General features: G+C 52.2%; 1 protein-coding gene across 1 annotated transcript in view; it reads left to right on the top strand.

Annotated features, from left to right (window-relative positions):
• The first annotated feature begins 11913 nt into the window (after positions 1 to 11913).
• The window catches only part of LGR4 (leucine rich repeat containing G protein-coupled receptor 4), a 140612-nt gene continuing 129826 nt past the window's right edge, over positions 11914 to 22699 (top strand). The window contains exon 1 of the mRNA XM_075325498.1: positions 11914 to 12327. Coding sequence (XP_075181613.1) covers positions 12122 to 12327 — 206 coding nt within the window. The 5' untranslated portion in view covers positions 11914 to 12121. The remainder of the gene's footprint in view (positions 12328 to 22699) is intronic.

Raw genomic sequence — 22699 nt, 5'->3', positions numbered from 1 at the left:
GAGGAAGGACGGGACTCAGCACCAATTCCAGGATAGCAAAAAATATAAATCCAACGAAAAATATATAAAAATGTAGAAACTTTATTCAATGATTAAAAATCCAAGAAAAACATCATCGGTTCCATGAAAACATCATGGCTTGACGCGTTTCGGACAGTTGGAATATAGATAAGTCCTTAATCATAAGCATGATGCTTATGATTAAGGACTTATCTATACTATGAATGGCTTTTGTTCCTATAGCAACCAATCACAGCTCCTACTAATAACCTGTAGTTCCAGGCTCCATTTACTTTAATGGAGGCATGTTTTTTTGAGCGTAACTGTAAAACGCGGGGTTAAGTTTTCCTGTCAAAATATAGTCTACTATGTTCCCTGGGTCACATGAGGTGTCTGTGCAAAATTTAGTGATTGTAAATGCGACGGTGCGGATACACTTTTCGTTTCATTTTTTCCCTATTATGTAGATAGGGGCAAAATTGATTGGTAAATTGGAACATGCGGGGTTAAAATTTCACCTCACAACATAGCCTGTGAGTGTGCAAAATTTTGTGGCTGCAGCTGCGACGGTGCAGATGCCAATACTGGACATACATACATCTTTATATATTAGATAAAGGATTTCTCCGTGTTTGTGTTTATTTCTTTTCACTTTTAGATTAGTAATGGAAGGGGGTTCTCAGACACCTCCTATTACTAATCTAGGGCTTAGTGGCAGCTGTGAGCTGTAATTAGCCCCTTATTACCCCAATTGCCACCGCACCAGGGCAATCAGGAAGAGACGTGTAATGTGCTAGTATTGTCGCATCTAATGGATGCGGCAATCTTGGGCGGCTCCTTTTTTTTTTTTCTTTTTTAAGCTGGGAGGCCCAATAACCATGAGTATCCCCAGCCTGAAAACACCAACCTCCAGCTGTCAAGCATCAAAACTGAGGGGGACCGCAAGCTGTTTTTTTAAAATTTAAATTACTAAAAAAATAAATAAAAAAAAAAGCCACATGCGGTTCTTCCTATTTTTGATACACAGCCAACATAGGCGCACGGCTGGGGGCTGCAGCCGTATATTTTATCTGTGCTCAGTATCATAATATGAGGGGACCCTACGACAATTTTAGTATTTATTTTTACTGTGCGGTAGACCCAGATCTGTGATTGTTTGCAGTCAGACGCTGTCACACAGTCTTGGTGGCACGTCTGACTGAAACCAATCACAGACACTGATGGGCGGGGAAAGCAGTGCATATGTAATGAAGGTAATTGAGCAGCCCTGGAACTGAATGAGCGGGCACAGGAGCAGTAAGGCTTTGACTGCACTTTGCGTTTTTACCTGCGTTTCTGCAGCGTTTTGAGCTGCAGCGTTTTCATGGCAAAATGCATGCGTTTTGGTTTTCCATGATAGTCTATGGAAAATGTTGAATTCCTGTCAGCACTTTGTGTTTCAAAACGCTGTGTTTAATTAGCATAATTTGTGGCAAAAACCATGCGTTCAAAGAAGCAGCATGTCAATTGTTTTTGCCATTTGAGTTTTGAACTGCAAAGAAGTTTTTGTCCAAATTTCTGCCACAAAAAGGCAGCATTTTGAACAGCATAGTGCGCACAAGAAACCCAAATTCCCATAGACTTTGCTTGAAAAGCAGAACACATCCATTTTGGCATTAAACGCTGCAGTTGAAAAAGCAGCAAAAAATAAGAATTATTCTTACCGATAATTCGCTTTCTAGGACCTTCCACGACAGCATAGGGGGGGAGGTTGTCTCTCCACGCCCTAATTGGGACAGGAAGTTCAAGAGGTTTAAAAGGACCCTCCCACCTCCCATAGCCAGTGTCTTACAAAGAATCCATAGCATATGAGAAGTACTACACATTCAGGAATACATGAATACATAGGGGAGGGAATTACCTGCTGTCGTGGAAGGTCCTAGAAAGCGAATTATCGGTAAGAATAATTCTTATTTCTCTAGTCCCTTCCACGACAGCATAGGAGGAATACCAAAGAATTGATACCTAGGGGGGGACCACAGCCTGCAGGACTTTCCTGCCAAAGGCCAAATCCCTGTTGGAATCCAGATCCAGACGATAATGCTTCGTGAAGGTATGGAGCGAAGACCACGTAGCCGCCTTGCAGATCTGCTCAGGGGAGGCCCCTGCCCGTTCGGCCCAGGAGGCAGAGGTAGCCCTGGTGGAGTGCGCCGTGAATCCAGTAGGCGGAGAGAGATGCTGAGCGAGGTATGCATCTCTAATTGCTCGCACAATCCAGTTGGCGACTGTACTCTTAGCCACCTTCTTGCCCTTATTGCGGCCAAAGGGCTGGATGAACAGGTTAGAATCAAGGCGCCAAGAAGCAGTAACCTCTAGGTAGTGCAACACTATCCGACGGACATCCAAAGAATGAAACACTTCCTCACCCGGAGTCCGAGGATTCTGACAGAATGAAGGCAGGACGATGGACTGCGAACGGTGAAAATCCGAAACCACCTTGGGAAGGAAGGAAGGGTCCAGCTGAAAAACAATGCTGTCATCTCTGATGGTCAGATAAGGTTCCCTAACAGACAAAGCCTGAAGTTCGCCGACTCTGCGAGCAGATGTAATAGCCACAAGAAAAGCAGTCTTGTGAGAAAGGGAACGAATGTTACAAGAGCACAGAGGTTCAAACGGAGATTGAGATAGTCCTGTAAGGACCACATTGAGATCCCAGCGAGGCGTCAGGACCCTCCGACGTGGACAGAGTCTACCAGCGGACACAAAGAACCGACGGATCCAACGATGATCTGCCAGAGCCGTGTCAAAGACTGCACTGAGTGCTGACACCTGAACTTTCAGGGAGCTGGGCCTAAGACCTAAGTCTAAACCACTTTGGAGAAAGTCCAGAATCTGCGCAATATTAGGCCGAAAAGGGTCAGGAGGCCGAGAACCACACCAGGAGGAAAATCTCTTCCAGATTTTGTTGTATATACTATTAGTCACAGGTTTACGGTTCTTCTGCAGCGTAGCCACAACTTTGTCAGAAAGCCCTTGAGCCTTCAGTGCCCGGGCCTCAGAAGCCAGGCAGCCAAGTTGAGTTTCTGAGGAGCCGGATGGAAAATCGGACCCTGTGACAGTAAGCTGGGGTCCGAACCTAAGAGGACTGGGCCGTCGATTCCTAGCGTCATGACCAAGCTGTACCAACTCCTCCGGGGCCACAGAGGGGCTACCAGTATAGTTGGGACCCCCTCGTCTCTGATCTTCCTCAGGGCCCGTGCGAGAAGAGGAAGAGGGGGGAACGCGTAAGCGAGGCGAAAGGACCAACTGTGGCAGAAAGCGTCTACCCCTAAAGCCTCGTCCCTTGGGTTCAGGGAGAAATATGTTGCGACCTTGCGATTCTCTGCTGAGGCAAAGAGGTCCACCTCTGGTGCACCCCACCTTGCCACTAGAGAGCAGAACACTGCCTGATCCAGGCTCCATTCCCCTGGATGAACATCCCGACGACTCAGGAAATCCGCCTGAAGATTGAGGGAGCCCTTCAGATGGACCGCAGAAAGGGAGAGCAGAGATTGTTCTGCCCATTGAAAGATTCGGGAGGATACCGACTTCAGGGCGCCTGAGCGTGTACTGCCCTGATGGCGGAGATGTGCCACTGTTGTGACATTGTCTGAATATACCAGGACGTGAGAGTCCCGGACGAGGTCCTGAGCCACAAGGAGGGCTTCCCTGACTGCCCTGAGCTCCCGGTAGTTGGAGGATTGGGAGCTGACGTAAGGACTCCAGACCCCTTGAAATGGGGAATTTGCCACCATTGCCCCCCATCCACGTAGGCTGGCATCTGTGGTCAGTGTAACCAGGGGTTTCTGAGTCCAGGCAACCCCCACCTGCAGGTTGGCGGGACTCAGCCACCAGAGAAGGGATGAGGAGACGGACTCCGAGAGGCGAAACCTTCTGTTTAGGGATGACGGGAGTCTGTCCCAGTGTGTCAGGATATGATCCTGGAGACACCGAGAATGGGCCTGAGCCCACCTGACCGAGGGGATGCAGGATGTCATGGAACCCAGGGCCGACATAGCCGCTCGAAGCGTTGGGCGAGCCTGCCTGCGGAGCTTCGAGATTTTGGATAACAGAGCTATCCTGTGGCCCTCTGGGAGAAAAGATGCCTGTCTGTCGGAGTCCAGCAGCACTCCGAGAAACTGCCGTGTGGAGGAGGGGGTTAACTGTGATTTTTTGAGATTGGGAATCCATCCCAGAGACCGAAGGATTCCCAAAGACCTCTCCACATGGCTCCGGAGGGTTGGAGCAGACGGAGCCATGAGAAGAAAGTCGTCCAGATACGGAACTAGACAGATACCCTGCAATCTTATGAAGGCGACCACCTCTGCCATGATCTTGGAAAAGATCCTTGGAGCTGAGGAGATCCCGAAGGGAAGTACATTGAATTGGAAATGAAGTACTTCTTCCCCGTGAAGCACCGCAAACCTGAGGTATTGTCTGTGTCCCGGATGGACGGGTACATGGAAGTAGGCATCTTTCAGATCGATAGAGGCCATCTGGTGGTGTAGACCTATCAGGGGAATAGCTGATCTCACCGACTCCATCTTGAACCGCCGGTACCTGACCTGACGGTTTAGACTTTTTAAATTGATAATTATACGGACGTCGCCGGATGGCTTCTTGACCAGGAAGAGACGGGAGTAGTGTCCTATCCCTTCTTCCCGACTCGGGACCGGTGAAACGACCCCCGAGTGCACTAACTCTAAAATCTTTGTGTACAACAGAGTCTGTGAACCCGGCGATGCCAGCGCAGTGACTCGGAGACCCGGAAGAGGGGGGGAAAGGAATTCTATGAGAAGACCGTCCGAGATGATTTTCAGAACCCATTGGCAAGAGGTTATGGACTGCCACTGGGTAAGAAACGCTGAGAGTCTTCCCCCCACCCGGGCCGAGTCACTGCTTGTCCTGCTGAGGACGTTGCTGAGGTGGAGGGATGAGGATGTTTCTCCCTCTACCTTTGGGATAGCTCCACCTGCCTGCCTTCCCTTTCCCTCTGGGCTGGGAGGCCTGAGGCATCGAGGGACGAAAGGACCGCTTCCTGGTAGGTCTAGGATCGGGCAAGGCCTTACGATCAGTCGCCTTGTCCAGGATATCATCCAGGGCAGGTCCAAACACCAAATCCCCTTTAAAAGGAAGGGAACAAAGCCTCATTTTAGAGGTGGAGTCTCCACTCCAGGCCTTAAGCCAGAGGGCACGTCGGGCAGAGTTAGAAAGCACCGAGGTCCTGGCTGCCAGGCGGACAGATTCCACCGAGGTATCTGCCAGAAAACAGGTAGCCTTCCTAAGCAAGGGAAGGGATTCCAGTAATTCCTCCCTAGGGGTCCCTTGGGAAATATGAGCCTCCAACTGGTCCAACCACCTAATTAGGGACCTGGATACGCAGGTGGAGGCAATGTTGGCTTGAATAGAGGAAGACGATGCCTCCCAGGACCGCTTCATCAGGCCCTCTACCTTCCTATCCATTTGATCCTTCAGTTGGGAAGTATCCTCAAAGGGAAGAGCCGTTTGCTTAGCTACCCTAGCCACCTGAACGTCTACTCTTGGGATCTCCCAATGTAGTCCCGAAGGTTCCAGAGGAAACCGGCGTCTAAGGTCACTCCGTACCCGCCTCTCAGGACATTCCCATTCCTGAGAAACAATATCCAATATATTGGCATGAACTGGGAATCCCAACTGTTTGACTGACTTCAGGCCAGCAAACATTTCGTCCTGGATTGAAGGAAGAGACTGCACTTCCTCTAAACCCATAGTGCTCCGAACTGCCTCAATAAGATCCCCCAACTCTTCTGAGTTAAAAAGAAAGGACTGGTCAGACCCCCCAGATGGAAATCCTTCATCAGGACCCTCAGAGGTGGAATCAGCGTCCTCCTGATCAGAAGGGGTCGACTGGAGTCTCCTCTTTTTTGGAGGAGAGGGTCCAGTAGCAGGGCCAGGAGCAGGGCCAGGAGCAGGGCCAGGAGCAGGGCCAGGAGCAGGGCCAGGCACAGGGCCAGGAACAGGGCCAGGCACAGGGCCAGGAACAGGGCCAGGCACAGGGAGAGAAGCCAGTGAGGCCCTAATCTCCTGTTTCATCATGGACCGCAACTCATCTATCGGAGATGGTTGTTCGGCCCTAATAACCTGGTCCGTACATTGCTGGCAAAGCTTTTTATCCCATACTGCAGGGAGCTTCTTTATACAGATGGGACATTTTTTAATTTTGTCCACTCTGTCAGGTCTATCAGGCTTATCGGACTTGTCAGTTTTTTCTGACTTCTCAGGCTTCTCTGATTTCTCATTTCTGTCAGTTTTCTTGGTGGCCTTGTCCTCCTAGAAAACACAGAGCAGAGAGCCATAATCACTGATGAGACCTATGTCCGAGGGACCAGTCCCCTCCATGCTCACAGTAGCAGGGGGCACACTGGGTTCTGCAGAGGCAGCTGCAGCGGAAGACATGACAGGGAGCACGGTCTTACCATGATCTGATGTCTTCGTGGCAGCCCTTATGGACAAGGGCCTGCCTCCCCAGTGACGGTGCACGTTTCCCCGCCTCCCGCATCCGGTCCTGGGCAGGTCGAGTCGCAGTCGGCGTGCCTCCACGCTGCCTCCGCAAACCGGAAGCGCTCGACCGGAAGTCCGCAAGACCAGAAGTCCCGCCTCCGGGAGCACTTCCGGATCGCTCCGGCAGCGTGCATGCGGGAGGCGGCCGGCGGCTCAGGGAGGACGCCGGCCGGGGAGCTCAACAGCCTGCATCACCCCTCAGGAGGATCCGGAAGGCTGGAGCAGCGGTCCCCCACAGCGTGAGGGAACAGCAAGGGAGGAGCGGTGAAGGCCCGACCGATGCCGTCCGGCTGAAGGTAATAGGGGGGGGAAAAAAAAAATATATACTGCAGTTCGCCGGCCACCACAGCATAGGAGAAAAAACAAAACCTCTCCATGCCCCATGGGGACAGGAAAGACACTGGCTATGGGAGGTGGGAGGGTCCTTTTAAACCTCTTGAACTTCCTGTCCCAATTAGGGCGTGGAGAGACAACCTCCCCCCCTATGCTGTCGTGGAAGGGACTAGAGAAACAGCAGGTAAAAAGCAACGTGGACACATAGCCTTAAAGAAGTAGAGTTGTATTGAAAGGTAATCTGTCTCCAGATACCCCAAGCGCAGCATGATATTCAGGCAGAGACCTTGATTCCAGTAAGTTTACTGGGCTGCTTAAGGGGGGAGGGGGTCTGTGTGTCTGGCATGATTAGTCTGAGGCAGGTCCCCATTGGCTTCTTACTGCCCCCCCCCCATCTACATACCACATAGAGGGAGACCTGTCAGTCAGAGGGAAAGGGGGGGGGGATCTGCCTCAGACAAATCACACCGGACACAGCCCAGGCCAGGGTCCACTCTGAAACCATGTATAACACACGGCTTTGATAACGCAGCCATGGTGCGAATTAAAGGGAACCTGTCACCACTTTTTTTGGCGTATAAGCTACGGCCACCACCATCGGGCTCTTATATGTTGTTAGAATGCGGTCATCCACACTCGCCGGCATTCAGGCCCAGAGCAGGGCAGATCAAAGTATTGTAGTGCTCCTGCGCAGGACCGGCGAGTGTGTATGACGTAGGACGCCTCATGCACACAGGAGTCAGAAGGAGGATGAAGATGGCCGAAAGAGGCGGCGACGGCACCGAAGAACGGAGAGTAAGTATTATATTATAAAGTGTTTTTATGTTCTCACAGCGGCCTAGGCTCTTATATACAGCATGTTAGAATGCTGTATATAAGAGCCCGGTGGTGGCTGCAGCTTATACGCCTAAAAAGTGGTGACAGGTTCCCTTTAATGCAGATTGCGGTCTGGGCAGCAGGAATCACGAGAGGTTCCCATTAACCACTTGACGACCTATGACGTACTGGTTTGTCCTAGGTCATGTCCCTTACTTTGATGCAGGCTTGCACCCAAGCCCACATCTTTCCCTACACATGATCTGATCAGCTGACATGTGCCTCGACACCTGCGAGTGGACTGGAGATCCCACTGTCGCTGGTAACCAGTTAATTCCCACTGTATCTTTGATAGCGAGGGGTATTCCCATCTCCAAGAGCCTTTCCAAATATTTAGTAGGTGTAATATTAATTATTATTAACAACAACAAATACCTGGAATTAGACATTTAGATTGGTATCCCTGATGTAGCCATGTCTCTTGTGTCATGTGCAGGATATTGCAGCTTAGGTACCCACTAGTAACTAACTCTGACTGTATGTGTGATCGTAACCATGGATACCTAAGGTCCTGCAATGCCCTGAACATGAGGTAAGACACATGGCTATATCAGGAGAACTGTACTATAATTTTAATTTGAGGCATTTACTATTATTATTAGACCTACTATATATTGGGATAGGATCTTGGAGATGGGAAAAACCCTATAATACACATGAGCGGGGAGCACATCATTCTCTGGGTGCCGATGGGTTGTCATAACAGCTGTGGGTCACCTGACGACCCGTGTCAGTCATGATAAACTTCCCGGGAACGACATTCATAGGAGGCTGATTTCTGCTGAACAGAGTGGAGCTCTGTACAGCACAAGTAATAGGAAGATCACAGCTTCAAGTCTCCTAAGGGAACTAGTAAGCACACTGAAAAACTAAAAAGTGTGTGTGTGTGTGTGTGTGTGTGTGTGTGTGTGTATGTATATATATATATTATATATTATATATATATATATATATATATATATATATATATATATATATATATATATATATATATATATATATATATATATACATACATATACACACACACACACACACACATACACACACATATACATATACACATATACACACATATATACATATATATATATATATATATATATGTGTTTAACCCCCCCTTTAACTCACCCCTTTTGCCCCACTGAAACTAAATACACGTATTTGGTATCATTGTGTTCAGAAAAATCCTATCTATATATATAATTGCCTTATTCTGTCTGTCTGTCTGCCTTGCTCCAAAATTGTGTCACCGTGACAGTGTTACCGTGACAGTGTCATTAGAGTGACAACTGTCGGATTGGCCGCTGGGTCAAACGAAGCCCCAACTCCCCCAGCCCAGACATAACCTTGCGATGCTGGAATCGTGACGGAGCCGGTGTACGCTGGTAACCATGATAAACATCGGGTAACAATAGGAAGCGCTTCCCTTAGTTACCCGATGTGTATCATGGTTACCAGCGAACACCGGCTCCCGGTACACATGTGCAGGGAGCCGGCATACGCTGCGATCAATAATGAAGTGTCATGCAGTGGTGAAAGAGTTAAAGACACTGCAAGACACTTCATTATAGGCAGCGGGCACCCCCAGAAGAGAGAAGACAGAAGAAAGAAGACCCCGCAGTCATACTCACCAGACGCCGACCGGGAGCAGGTGAGCGCATCAAGGTCCTGCAGCGGCGGAACACACACACGCGCACACACATAAGAACAGACACACACACACACATCAGATCACACTCACTCTCACACACACATCAGATCGCATCCACACACTCACAACATCCAGTGATATCGCTTACTTCTCGGCGGTGATACTGTGCGTGCAGTGACATTCCAGGACCTGCCTGAGGATCACATGGCCGGAAGCATGTGGTATCTCCGGATGTTGTGTGTGTGAGCGCGTATGTGCGATATCGTCAGTGTGTGTATGCGATCGGATGTGTGCGTGTATGCGATCGGATGTGTGCGTGTGTTCTGATGTGTGAGTGTATGCGATCGGATCTGTGAGTGTCGGCAGAAGGCAGAGGAGCACGGCGTGCAGCACAGCTGCTGGGACCACCCACCGGAGGGCACAGGGAGAAGTGGGGTGTGAGTGTATGCGATCAGATGTGTGCGTGTATACTGTCTGATGTGTGACTGTGTAGCACGATGGGGAGTGCGCAGCATGGGGGATGGAGCACGATGGGGGTGCGCAGCATGGGGGATGGAGCACGATGGGGGATGGAGCACGATGGGGGGTGCGCAGCATGGGGGATGGAGCACGATGGGGGGTGCGCAGCATGGGGGATGGAGCACGATGGGGAGTGCGCAGCATGGGGGATGGAGCACGATGGGGAGTGCGCAGCATGGGGGATGGAGCACGATGGGGGGTGCGCAGCATGGGGGATGGAGCACGATGGGGGGTGCGCAGCATGGGGGATGGAGCACGATGGGGGGTGCGCAGCATGGGGGATGGAGCACGATGGGGGGTGCGCAGCATGGGGGATGGAGCACGATGGGGGGTGCGCAGCATGGGGGATGGAGCACGATGGGGGGTGCGCAGCATGGGGGATGGAGCACGATGGGGGGTGCGCAGCATGGGGGATGGAGCACGATGGGGTATGGAGCTCGATGGGGGTGCACACCTCCCCCCAAAACACACACACACACAGCCACACGCGCACCGCACAACACACCATACACACACTGGGAACCACAAACACCGCCCTACACAGACACCCACACACACACACACACACACACACAACACCCAAACACCGCGGCATACACAAATATACGCACATACCGCGCAACACACACACTGCACAAAACATACCTCCCCCAAAACACGCACTCCACACAAACCGCGCAACACACACAGCACCACACACAGACAACACTGCAGACCCACAGCGCTCCACAAACAACGCAACACACACAACACAGCACACAAACAACACCGCTCTCACACACACCCACACCCAGACAACACCCAGAACATTTACAGTGCCCTACACAAACACTGGCAACTACACACAACATCTATATATTATATTATATATATATATATATATATATATATATATATATATATATATATAACAAAAATCATACATTAACTACACAATAAATTCTAGAATACCCGATGCGTTAGAATAGGGCCACCTTCTAGTCATAATATAAATTAATCCAATCTGTAAAAAGCAGAATGAGGGAAGAAAGAAAAAACAAACGCATAACGCCACTTACACTTCTTTGGATGAGACAAAATTGCAATAAAAAACCAATGAAGCAATCAGAACATTGTATTAGCAAAAACAGCAGCTCAGGGCGTAAAAAGATAAGCCCCCACTGCCCCAGATCACAAATAAAGTTACAGCCCTCAGAAAAAGGTAACAAGTGATTTTGTTTTATTTTTTTTATATAAACAAAAACTTCTGAATTTTATTCCACCAGTTAAATAATAATAACAAAACAAAAAACCCCCACTGTTTGGTAATTCCAACCTCGTACTGACCCGGGGAATATACTGCCAGTTTTACCATAAAGTGAACATGAAGAATAAAAACAATAAAAAACAATCGTGAAATTGTATTTTTTTTGCAATTTCACTGCACTTTTTACAACACACTATATTGGAAAAGGAATGGCGTCATTCAAAAATACCCACAAAAACCAAGCCCTCATGCGGCTATATTGACGGAAAAATAAAAGTTACGGCTCTTAGAAGAGGAGGAAAAAACAATAACGAAAAAATAAAATGGCAAGGTCGTGAAAGGGTTAATTTCTCCGCTTTGTGAATAGTATCAAAATCTACTACCGAGTGTTTAAACCGTGCAACAAAACGAGCGAGCACGGCAGAGAGTGCACGGCGGGAATGTAAACGCCTCACACACAGTCACCCTCACAGCCGTGTACGGGTCGGGGGTCGGGGGTCGGGGGTCGCACTGGCGGTAGCAGTCTGAGCTGCTCCTCTCAGCGAACTCACCGGCGCGACTCAGGTCACACACCGCAGCCGCAGCCCAACCCCTCTCCTCCTGCGGCTCCGCCCCCTCACTGTAAGCCAATCAGAACGAGGGCTGTTATGCCCGTGCTGGAATTTACATATGAAAGAGTCCCAGCCAATAGAAGCTGCCTTCCTTATTAGCATGCACCTTGGCTCATTAGCATGAGGAGCAGGCAGCGCGCGGCGCCAGGAGGGAGCGGAATGGCTGCAGCGGTTACATTGTGTCCGCAGTGATCGGCGGCGGAGGAGGAGGAGGCGGATTCTCTCCTGTTTGTTTAGCGATCGCCTGTGAGACACAAGTGCGGACTCCGGGAGCGGGATTGTCGCACGTTCCAGGACGAGGGGCTCTGGCTGCTGCTGCGGAGGATGACGAGCCGTCCCGGGGGTCTCTGGGCGCCGGGCGCCTTCCTGCTGCTACTGCTGATCTCCCGCTCCTCAGGTGGGCCCAGCGGGGTCTCCTCACCGCCCCCCTGCCCGGTGCCGTGCCGCTGTAACGCGGACAGAGGCGTGGACTGCTCCGGGAGAGGACTGGTGGCGGTGCCCGAGGGGCTGAGCGTCTTCACCAACATGCTGTAAGTATGGCAGCTGGGAAAGGTGACTGCTGCCCCCGTACACAGTGCGACCCCTGCTGCCACCCCCCTCCTCCATGCACAGTGCGACCCCTGCTACCAACCCCCCTCCTCCATGCACAGTGCGACCCCTGCTGCCACCCCCCCCCCTCCTCCATGCACAGTGCGACCCCTGCTGCCACCCCCCCCCCCCTCCTCCATGTACAGTGCGACCCCTGCTGCCACCCCCCCCCTCCTCCATGCACAGTGCGACCCCTGCTGCCACCCCCCCCCTCTCCTCCATGCACAGTGCGACCCCTGCTGCCACCCCCCCCTCTCCTCCATGCACAGTGCGACCCCTGCTGCCACCCCCCCCCTCCTCCATGCACAGTGCGACCCCTGCTACCAACCCCCCTCCTCCATGCACAGTGCGACCCCTGCTGCCACCCCCCCCCTCTCCTCCATGCACAGTGCGACCCCTGCTGCCACCCCCCCCTCTCCTCCATGCACAGTGCGACCCCTGCTGCCACCCCCCCCCTCCTCCATGCACAGTGCGACCCCTGCTACCAACCCCCCTCCTCCATGCACAGTGCGACCCCTGCTGGCACCCCCCCCCCTCCTCCATGCACAGTGCGACCCCTGCTGCCCCCACTTCCATGCACAGTGCGACCCCTGCTGCCACCCCCCCTCCATGCACAGTGCGACCCCTGCTACCAACCCCCCTCCTCCATGCACAGTGCGACCCCTGCTGGCACCCCCCCCCCTCCTCCATGCACAGTGCGACCCCTGCTGGCACCCCCCCCCCCTCCTCCATGCACAGTGCGACCCCTGCTGCCCCCCTCCATGCACAGTGCGACCCCTGCTGCCCCCCCTTCCATGCACAGTGCGACCCCTGCTGCCACCCCCCCCTTCCATGCACAGTGCGACCCCTGCTGCCACCCCCCCCTTCCATGCACAGTGCGACCCCTGCTGCCACCCCCCCCTCTCCTCCATGCACAGTGCGACCCCTGCTGCCACCCCCCCCCTCCTCCATGCACAGTGCGACCCCTGCTACCAACCCCCCTCCTCCATGCACAGTGCGACCCCTGCTGCCCCCACTTCCATGCACAGTGCGACCCCTGCTGCCACCCCCCCTCCATGCACAGTGCGACCCCTGCTACCAACCCCCCTCCTCCATGCACAGTGCGACCCCTGCTGGCACCCCCCCCCCCCTCCTCCATGCACAGTGCGACCCCTGCTGGCACCCCCCCCCCCTCCTCCATGCACAGTGCGACCCCTGCTGCCCCCCTCCATGCACAGTGCGACCCCTGCTGCCCCCCCTTCCATGCACAGTGCGACCCCTGCTGCCCCCCTCCATGCACAGTGCGACCCCTGCTGCCCCCCCTTCCATGCACAGTGCGACCCCTGCTGCCACCCCCCCCTTCCATGCACAGTGCGACCCCTGCTGCCACCCCCCTCCTCCATGCACAGTGCGACCCCTGCTGGCACCCCCCTCCTCCATGCACAGTGCGACCCCTGCTGGCACCCCCCCCCCTCCTCCATGCACAGTGCGACCCCTGCTGCCCCCCTCCATGCACAGTGCGACCCCTGCTGCCCCCCCTTCCATGCACAGTGCGACCCCTGCTGCCACCCCCCCTCCATGCACAGTGTGACCCCTGCTGCCACCCCCCTCCCTTCCATGTACAGTGCGACCCCCTGCTGCCCCCCCTTCCATGCACAGTGCGACCCCCTGCTGCCCCCCCTTCCATGCACAGTGCGACCCCCTGCTGCCCCCCCTTCCATGCACAGTGCGACCCCCTGCTGCCCCCCCTTCCATGCACAGTGCGACCCCCTGCTGCCCCCCCTTCCATGCACAGTGCGACCCCCTGCTGCCCCCCCTTCCATGCACAGTGCGACCCCCTGCTGCCCCCCCTTCCATGCACAGTGCGACCCCCTGCTGCCCCCCCTTCCATGCACAGTGCGACCCCCTGCTGCCCCCCCCTTCCATGCACAGTGCGACCCCCTGCTGCCCCCCCCTTCCATGCACAGTGCGACCCCCTGCTGCCCCCCCCTTCCATGCACAGTGCGACCCCCTGCTGCCCCCCCCTTCCATGCACAGTGCGACCCCCTGCTGCCCCCCCCTTCCATGCACAGTGCGACCCCCCCTGCTGCCCCCCCCTTCCATGCACAGTGCGACCCCCCCTGCTGCCCCCCCCTTCCATGCACAGTGCGACCCCCCCTGCTGCCCCCCCTTCCATGCACAGTGCGACCCCCTGCTGCCCCCCCTTCCATGCACAGTGCGACCCCCTGCTGCCCCCCCTTCCATGCACAGTGCGACCCCCTGCTGCCCCCCCCTTCCATGCACAGTGCGACCCCCCTGCTGCCCCCCCCTTCCATGCACAGTGCGACCCCCCCTGCTGCCCCCCCTTCCATGCACAGTGCGACCCCCTGCTTCCCCCCCTTCCATGCACAGTGCGACCCCCTGCTGCCCCCCCCCCCTTCCATGCACAGTGCGACCCCCTGCTGCCCCCCCCTTCCATGCACAGTGCGACCCCTGCTGCCCCCCCCTTCCATGCACAGTGCGACCCCTGCTGCCCCCCCCCTTCCATGCACAGTGCGACCCCTGCTGCCCCCCCCCTTCCATGCACAGTGCGACCCCTGCTGCCCCCCCCCTTCCATGCACAGTGCGACCCCTGCTGCCCCCCCCCTTCCATGCACAGTGCGACCCCTGTTGCCCCCCCCTTCCATGCACAGTGCGACCCCTGTTGCCCCCCCCTTCCATGCACAGTGCGACCCCCTGTTGCCCCCCCCTTCCATGCACAGTGCGACCCCCTGTTGCCCCCCCCTTCCATGCACAGTGCGACCCCCTGTTGCCCCCCCCTTCCATGCACAGTGCGACCCCCTGTTGCCCCCCCCTTCCATGCACAGTGCGACCCCCTGTTGCCCCCCCCTTCCATGCACAGTGCGACCCCCTGTTGCCCCCCCCTTCCATGCACAGTGCGACCCCCTGCTGCCCCCCCTTCCATGCACAGTGCGACCGCCGCCGCCACCTCATATGCTGGTCCGATGGTTGATGTGCAGTTATTATGGCTGGTGCCCTCTCGTTTGCCGATGTAATGGCTAAGGCCTTAGTTTTGATGGCTGATGCCCCCTCATATGGCTGGTGCCCCCTCGGTATGATGGTGCAACGGCTGGTGCCCCTACTAAGACGGCTGGTGCCCCCTCATATGATGTTGTGACGGCGGGCGCCCCCTCATATGATGTTGTGACGGCTGGCGCCCCCTCATATGATGTTGTGACGGCTGGCGCCCCCTCATATGATGTTGTGACGGCTGGCGCCCTCTCATATGATGTTGTGACGGCTGGTGCCCCCTCATATGATGTTGTGACGGCTGGTGCCCCCTCATATGATGTTGTGACGGCTGGTGCCCCCTCATATGATGTTGTGACGGCTGGTGCCCCCTCATATGATGTTGTGACGGCTGGTGCCCCCTCATATGATGTTGTGACGGCTGGTGCCCCCTCATATGATGTTGTGACGGCTGGTGCCCCCTCATATGATGTTGTGACGGCTGGTGCCCCCTCATATGATGTTGTGACGGCTGGCGCCCCCTCATATGATGTTGTGACGGCTGGCGCCCCCTCATATGATGTTGTGACGGCTGGCGCCCCCTCATATGATGTTGTGACGGCTGGCGCCCCCTCATATGATGTTGTGACGGCTGGTGCCCCCTCATATGATGTTGTGACGGCTGGTGCCCCCTCATATGATGTTGTGACGGCTGGCGCCCCCTCATATGATGATGCGACGGCTGGCGCCCTTTCATATGATGTTGTGACGGCGGGCGCCCCCTCATATGATGTTGTGACGGCGGGCGCCCCCTCATATGATGTTGTGACGGCGGGCGCCCCCTCATATGATGTTGTGACGGCGGGCGCCCCCTCATATGATGTTGTGACGGCGGGCGCCCCCTCATATGATGTTGTGACGGCTGGCGCCCCCTCATATGATGTTGTGACGGCTGGCGCCCCCTCATATGATGTTGTGACGGCTGGCGCCCCCTCATATGATGTTGTGACGGCTGGCGCCCCCTCATATGATGTTGTGACGGCTGGCGCCCCCTCATATGATGTTGCGACGGCTGGCGCCCCCTCATATGATGTTGCGATGGCTGGCGTCCCCTCATATGATGTTGTGACGGCTGGCGCCCCCTCATATGATGTTGTGACGGCTGGCGCCCCCTCATATGATGTTGCGATGGCTGGCGCCCCCTCATATGATGTTGTGACGGCTGGCGCCCCCTCATATGATGTTGCGATGGCTGGCGCCCCCTCATATGATGTTGTGACGGCTGGCGCCCCCTCATATGATGTTGCGATGGCTGGCGTCCCTGTCTGCTAGTTCAATTTTTTTGCCCCAACTACAAATGAAAACTTGTAGTTTGAGAGGTTTGTTTGATCTGTAAACATCACTATATAGCTGATCTAACAGGCGGAGCGGGGGGTCCGCTGATCGGACCTCCGTCACATCATTCATATATAGATTGAACCATCAACAGTCTGACAAATTTGAGATTGGAAAAAAAACTAATTTGTCTGGTTTGCAATGGCCAATAATTGGCTGATGGTTACCATCTCCTGGTTTCCTCCAGCAATACCAAATCCCCGTCCTGGCACGCGGACCCTGCGGCAGACAGTGCTGTGCCCTCTGCTGGAGCCCCTGGTGGTTGCTGTGTTCTATACAGCGGATGTTTGGTAAATCTGGTGGTCCCATCCTACGTGCCGGCCTGGTGCACTGAGCGGCTCCTCACAGTGTCTTCTGTTTTCTCTACCTGTTGTTCTTAATTGGCTTCTTGTGTTGGATGAAATATCTGATGTTCTGCTGCTACAACTCCCAGCAGCCGCTCCACCCCAACGGCTTGAAGATGGGGCTTAGACGTTTGTTGACAATGTAAACAATGTTACAACTGCAACATTTGTATCTTCAAGTGTCAAATCTGAAAGTGATCCGTGTGGTCCCTGATCCATGGCCGACCAACCCAAAATAACCATAATACTTCTGGATTGTTCTATTGTCGTTTGTGGCCCCTATGTCCTAGTAGATGGCGATGGGTCCTGTTATTGCCAGGAGGAGTTATTGGTGGATGTTTTATACTTTATATAGTGTATTATAGATGCTGTAATAATTGTCGTGAAGCATACGTACATAGTGGCATTAGAATGCGTGAGCTCCTGGGTGTCAGGCATCAGATGGCGCAGTCCCTGTGAACAGCTGTATTTGGGTTTTTCGCTTGTCTGTCCATGAGAAAGTTGGGTGATGACCGATTAAGCTCAGCATTATCCCCTCGCCTGGTGTAGCCGGCACGTACCTTAATCAAGTTGAAGAAAACTAAATCTAATTTCTTGGAGCCCTTTTCTGTCTTGTAGGTGTTTGTGGATGATATTGGGGCTCCGTCACTCAGTGATATCCCCATTGCCTGAGTTACTATAGAACTATAGGTTTGCAGTCCAGGGGTCTGGAGGAGCTGGGTGCTGTGATATTGCGGGGTGACACCATGGTAATGTTAGATCTGGGGGGTCATATGTAGGAAGGAGGCTGCAGAGACTGAGCCAGGACCAGGCTTTCTCCACAGCACTGATGGGCTTTCTGCCGTTCCCCCAGTGATCCTGCGCCCACCCAGATGCTGTGCAGGCGGCTACTTCAGCACGTCCTGCAGACCCCCGACAGACAGACTCCTGTAGACGGAAGACAGTGTCAGGAGCCAATGGCCACTAGTGAGGACATTTCTAGATCATGATCAGTAATGACCCCTCTGGCATTGGTTAGGGGCTGCTAGAATGTCATACATTGGTTGGTACATGCAGAATTGTGAGGATGAAGCCGGAACGTCATCTGCCTCGTTTAGCTGGTTAGGCTGTGTTCACACGTTGCGTTTTTATTGCATTATTGCTGCGCTGTTTTATGCAGTACCAGCAAAGGTTATAAGACTTTAGATGTCATGCACAATTTTTTTTTTTTTTTTTTTTTTTAAATTTTACATTTATTTTGAAAGAAGCAGCAGGTCAGTTCTTCAGCGTTTTTCCACCATTGAAAGCAATGTGATGGCAAACACTCGTCTGCTGGGTTTTTGTTGCTTTTGTGATGACTGAAACTAACTTTATTTAAATATAACGGTGGACAATTAACACACCACAAAGGTAGCAAAACCTACTTTTCGGAAGCAGCTGTTTTGGCTGCAGAAAAAAATGCAGCAAAAACGAAAGTGCACATAGCCTTAGAGTCCGAGGTCTTGTGTTGTAGTTACATCACGGAGATGCACCGATGACACTTAGTTTCTTATTTTACCTCCTGGTGTTGGTTACTGTATATCTTTTAGTCTTCTCTGTCGTGTATAGTTTGTCAGTTTACTAGTAGTAGAATAATAATATATATTCACTTATATAGCGCCATTGATTCCACAGCGCTTTACAGACATGATAATCACTGTCCCCATTGTGGCCCACAATCTAAGGTCCCGATCAGTATGTCTATGGAGAGTGGGAGGACACCTCCTTGGTGAGCTTTGAATCCAGGACCCCAGCGCAGTTTGTGTTGTTCATTACTATAAACACACACACTCGACAGTTTGCCCTTTAGAAATCCATGTAAATGTTACCATTTCTTTTTCGCTTGGTGCCACTGACTTGCATTGGTAAGTTTGATCCACAGTGCAGATCAGAGTAAAGCCTGTCCGCCTGTCCATCTTTCCCTTTTTTTTTTTTTTTCTGTTCCTTATCCTGCAGACAACCTGTCGCCTCCTTCCCCCAAAGAAGGACATGTGAAAAACCTGTTCATTGTAATGGATTATTGATTTATGCATAAAAATAGTGATTGCAGGTATGCCCAGGAGAGGCACATGGTGAGGTCCATCCAGATAAAGGTTCACCTTGACGTGGCTGTTGGGCCCTTATGGATTGGCCCATTTGTGCATGTAGTACTGTAATTTTATAGTTCTATTCTGTATAGCTGTAATGCAGTTTTCATTTCACGTATTTAATGTTGTAGAAATCGTGGCCATTCAGAGGCTGCTGTCTTCTCTGGTTTGCACATCGCATAGTCACGACAGCTTGCACCTATTCACACTATCATCAATCTTTGGAAGTGCTGGTTCGTCTTTTTTATGCTTTTTGCAGCAAACCAAAAAGTCTGTGTGAAACCAGTGCAAGGTGTATACGTTGGGAGGATATCCAATGCCTCTGACAATAGGCTGTGGTGCATCCTACTTTTTAGGCTTTAGGATACTTCACTAATGGGCATAATTGTAAGACCACATGTCATGCAGTTTATTCTTGTGTACAATGGTATGAAGTAGTGTGCTCTATTGGACTGGACTAGTGTATGGCCGGCTGTAGGCCCGTGGGTGGACCCTCCAGCTTGTGGCTGTCTGTTTGGCTGACTGAGGTTCTGGTAATTGTTGACCCTCAGGAGTCTGTGGAGGAACATTGACAGTCAATTTGCGGCGGACACTTTCTTGAGGTTCTTCTGTGGCCTGGGTGGGTCACCTCCTTACATATGGTGAATGTGCTCCTATAAGGCTATGTGTCCACGGTAGAATGTTGCTGCGGATTTTTCTGCATGAAAATCCGCGACTTTCGCGGCAAATCCGCACCTTTTTTTTTGCCGCGGATTTTTTTTTTTTCCCCATTCTATACCCAAAATCCGCACCAAAATCCGCAAGAATAATTGACATGCTGCAGATTTCTCCGGATCAAAATCCGCCGCGGAAAAATCCGCAGCATGGACACAGCATTTCCAAAATGCCATTGAAATGGCTTGGAAGTGCTGCTGCTGCAGATTTTTGGGAAATCCGCGGCAAATCCGCGGCAAAATCCGCAGTAAATCCGCAGCGTGGGCACATAGCCTTAAGCTTCCGCTTGTATCTGTAATGTACACTCGCTGATGGTGTTTCGGATGTTGGCACTCACTGTCAGCATGGTGGCATGATATGAAGACTGCACTGTAAGATAACTGGGCTCTGAGACCTCGGGTCACAGCAAATGCCAAGCCTTCACCTGAAGATTTTTCCCAGGTCTTTTATATCCTTGTATAAATATGTATCTATATGTAGTAGCTTCTCTAATCTGTACACCCCACCTAAAGGGGATATTAGACACAATTCTAAATAAACCTGCATAACCTGCTGGCTGAATGAGGACCTGCTGTATTATGGGAGGCCATAAATCTATCTCCTTTCTTTGTGACAACAGACCATGTATTTACCGCTCACATCATCTGCTTGTGCCCCCCTGACTCCCCGAACCTGTCCTCGTCAGACTGCCACAATAGTCTGCTTTTTAGATCTGATAAATCTTCCTTCAGGCCATGCAGAAGGGCGACTGGCCAGCCATTGATTTTGGCAGAGGCCACCCTTGGACTTTTCTGACTTTTTTGTCCATTATTGACCTCAACCTTCAGGCAGTCATACACATTGTATGAATTATTGGCAGCTATCTAATATCACAAATATAACAGCCAATGCATCATCTGTATGATAAGGGTCGGGTTTGGTAATTTTAGTATTTACAATCCATTTTTCTCACTAAGATTGACCACATCTGGAGGGGTTTGTCAACCTCATGTGTTGTGGTGGGCAGTTAAAAGAAATCTGACAGCATGTAATGTGATGGCAGAATGCTGTAGGAGTTAAAACACAGATTCCAGTGTTGCCACTCTTATCAAGGTCCATGTTGTTTTAGCACCAGGATCTTATCATTACTGGACTACACTGCCTCATTGGGTAGTCTGACACATGCCATGCTGTGATTAGCAGCGCTCTGTCTATAGACTTTGTATATACAGGGCCTGATGTGGGCGGTGACAGCTCTCAGCTCTGATACATGGATAAATGAACAACTGATTGTCAGAACCGCTGCACCAAGTAATTTAAGTGATACATTGGTGGATTCAGGATCTCTTCTTTTAATCGCCTGGCGTTCTTGGAAATTTGAAGTGTTTAGAAGACTGATCATAAGAATAGCAAGTTATTGCAAGTAGTCATTTTTTCGTTTTCAGTGTTTTTTCAGGTGGATTATGAAGTGGATCCACCTGATACATTGTGCACACTTCTCATTAGGCTGAGCTCATAGGTTCCTGTGCTGCACAGTCACATCCCTGATCCATTCATACTTTTGTCTCTATCAGTCCAGACTGATTTCTACCTATATTTGGGAACTCTTGTTATGAATAAAGGTACTGTCACACATAACGAGATCGCTAGCGAGATCGCCGCTGAGTCACGGTTTCTGTGACGCAGTAGTGATCCCATTAGCGATCTTGTTATGTGTGACACTTACCAGCGATCAGGCCCCTGCTGTGAGATCTCTAGTCGTTGCTGAATGGTCCAGGCCATTTTCTTCAAAGGCGATGTCCTGCTGGGCAGGACACATCGCTGTGTTTGACACTGTGTGACAGGGTCACAGTGACTGCTGAGATCGTTATACAGGTCGCTACTGCGCCCTGTATTGTTCCTGCATCGCTGGTAAGATCTGACTGTGTGACATCTCACCTGCGACCTCCCAGCGACTTACCTGCGATCCCTATCAGGTCGCATCGTTTTCGGGATCGCTGGTAAGTCGTTGTGTGTGACTGGGCCTTAACTCTATAGGCTATAATGTGTCCATGTCTTATCAGTTAAAATAAGTGAATGTGGCCTTTGTAGAAGTGTAAAGCTGGGTTCACACATAGCGTCATTGACGTCGCTGTTACGTCACCATTTTTCTGTAAGTCGCTGTTATGATCGCTGCTTAGCTGTGAAACACAGCAGAAGCAGCAGCGATCATACACGCGTCGCTCTGCTACATGTGCAGGGAGCCGCGCACACCGCTTAGCGCTGGCTCCCTGCACTCCTAGCTACAGTACACATTGGGTTAATTACCTGATGTGTACTGCAGCTACATGTGCAGAGAGCAGGAGCCGTCACTGACAGCGAGAGCGGCGGATGCTGGTAACGAAGGTAAATATCGGGTAACCAGGGAAAGGTCTTCCCTTGGTTACCCGATGTTTACCCTGGTTACAGCTTACCACAGCTGCCAGTGCCGGCTCCTGCTCCCTGCTCGCTTCATTTCGTCACTCTCTCGCTGTCACACACAGCGATGTGTGCGTCACAGCAGGAGAGCAACGACCAAAAAATGAAGCTGGACATTCAGCAACGAGCGGCGACCTCACAGCAGGGGCCAGGTTGTTGCTGGATGTCACACACAGCGACAGCGACGGGACGTAGCTGCTACGTCACAGAAAATGGTGACGTAGCAGCGACGTCGTTGTCGCTGTGTGTGACACCACCTTAAGAGTGCGGCACTGACCTTGGGTGAGGAATACTTTATTGCTGTTATCTGCACTATATGGCACAATACAGGCAGTATCTTTCCCCAATGATAT

Source organism: Anomaloglossus baeobatrachus, chromosome 10 (genome assembly GCF_048569485.1).
Source record: "Anomaloglossus baeobatrachus isolate aAnoBae1 chromosome 10, aAnoBae1.hap1, whole genome shotgun sequence".
Taxonomy (NCBI): Eukaryota; Metazoa; Chordata; class Amphibia; order Anura; family Aromobatidae; genus Anomaloglossus; species Anomaloglossus baeobatrachus.
Note: the sequence above shows the minus strand (reverse complement) of the source record. Positions and strands in the feature narration are given on the sequence as shown.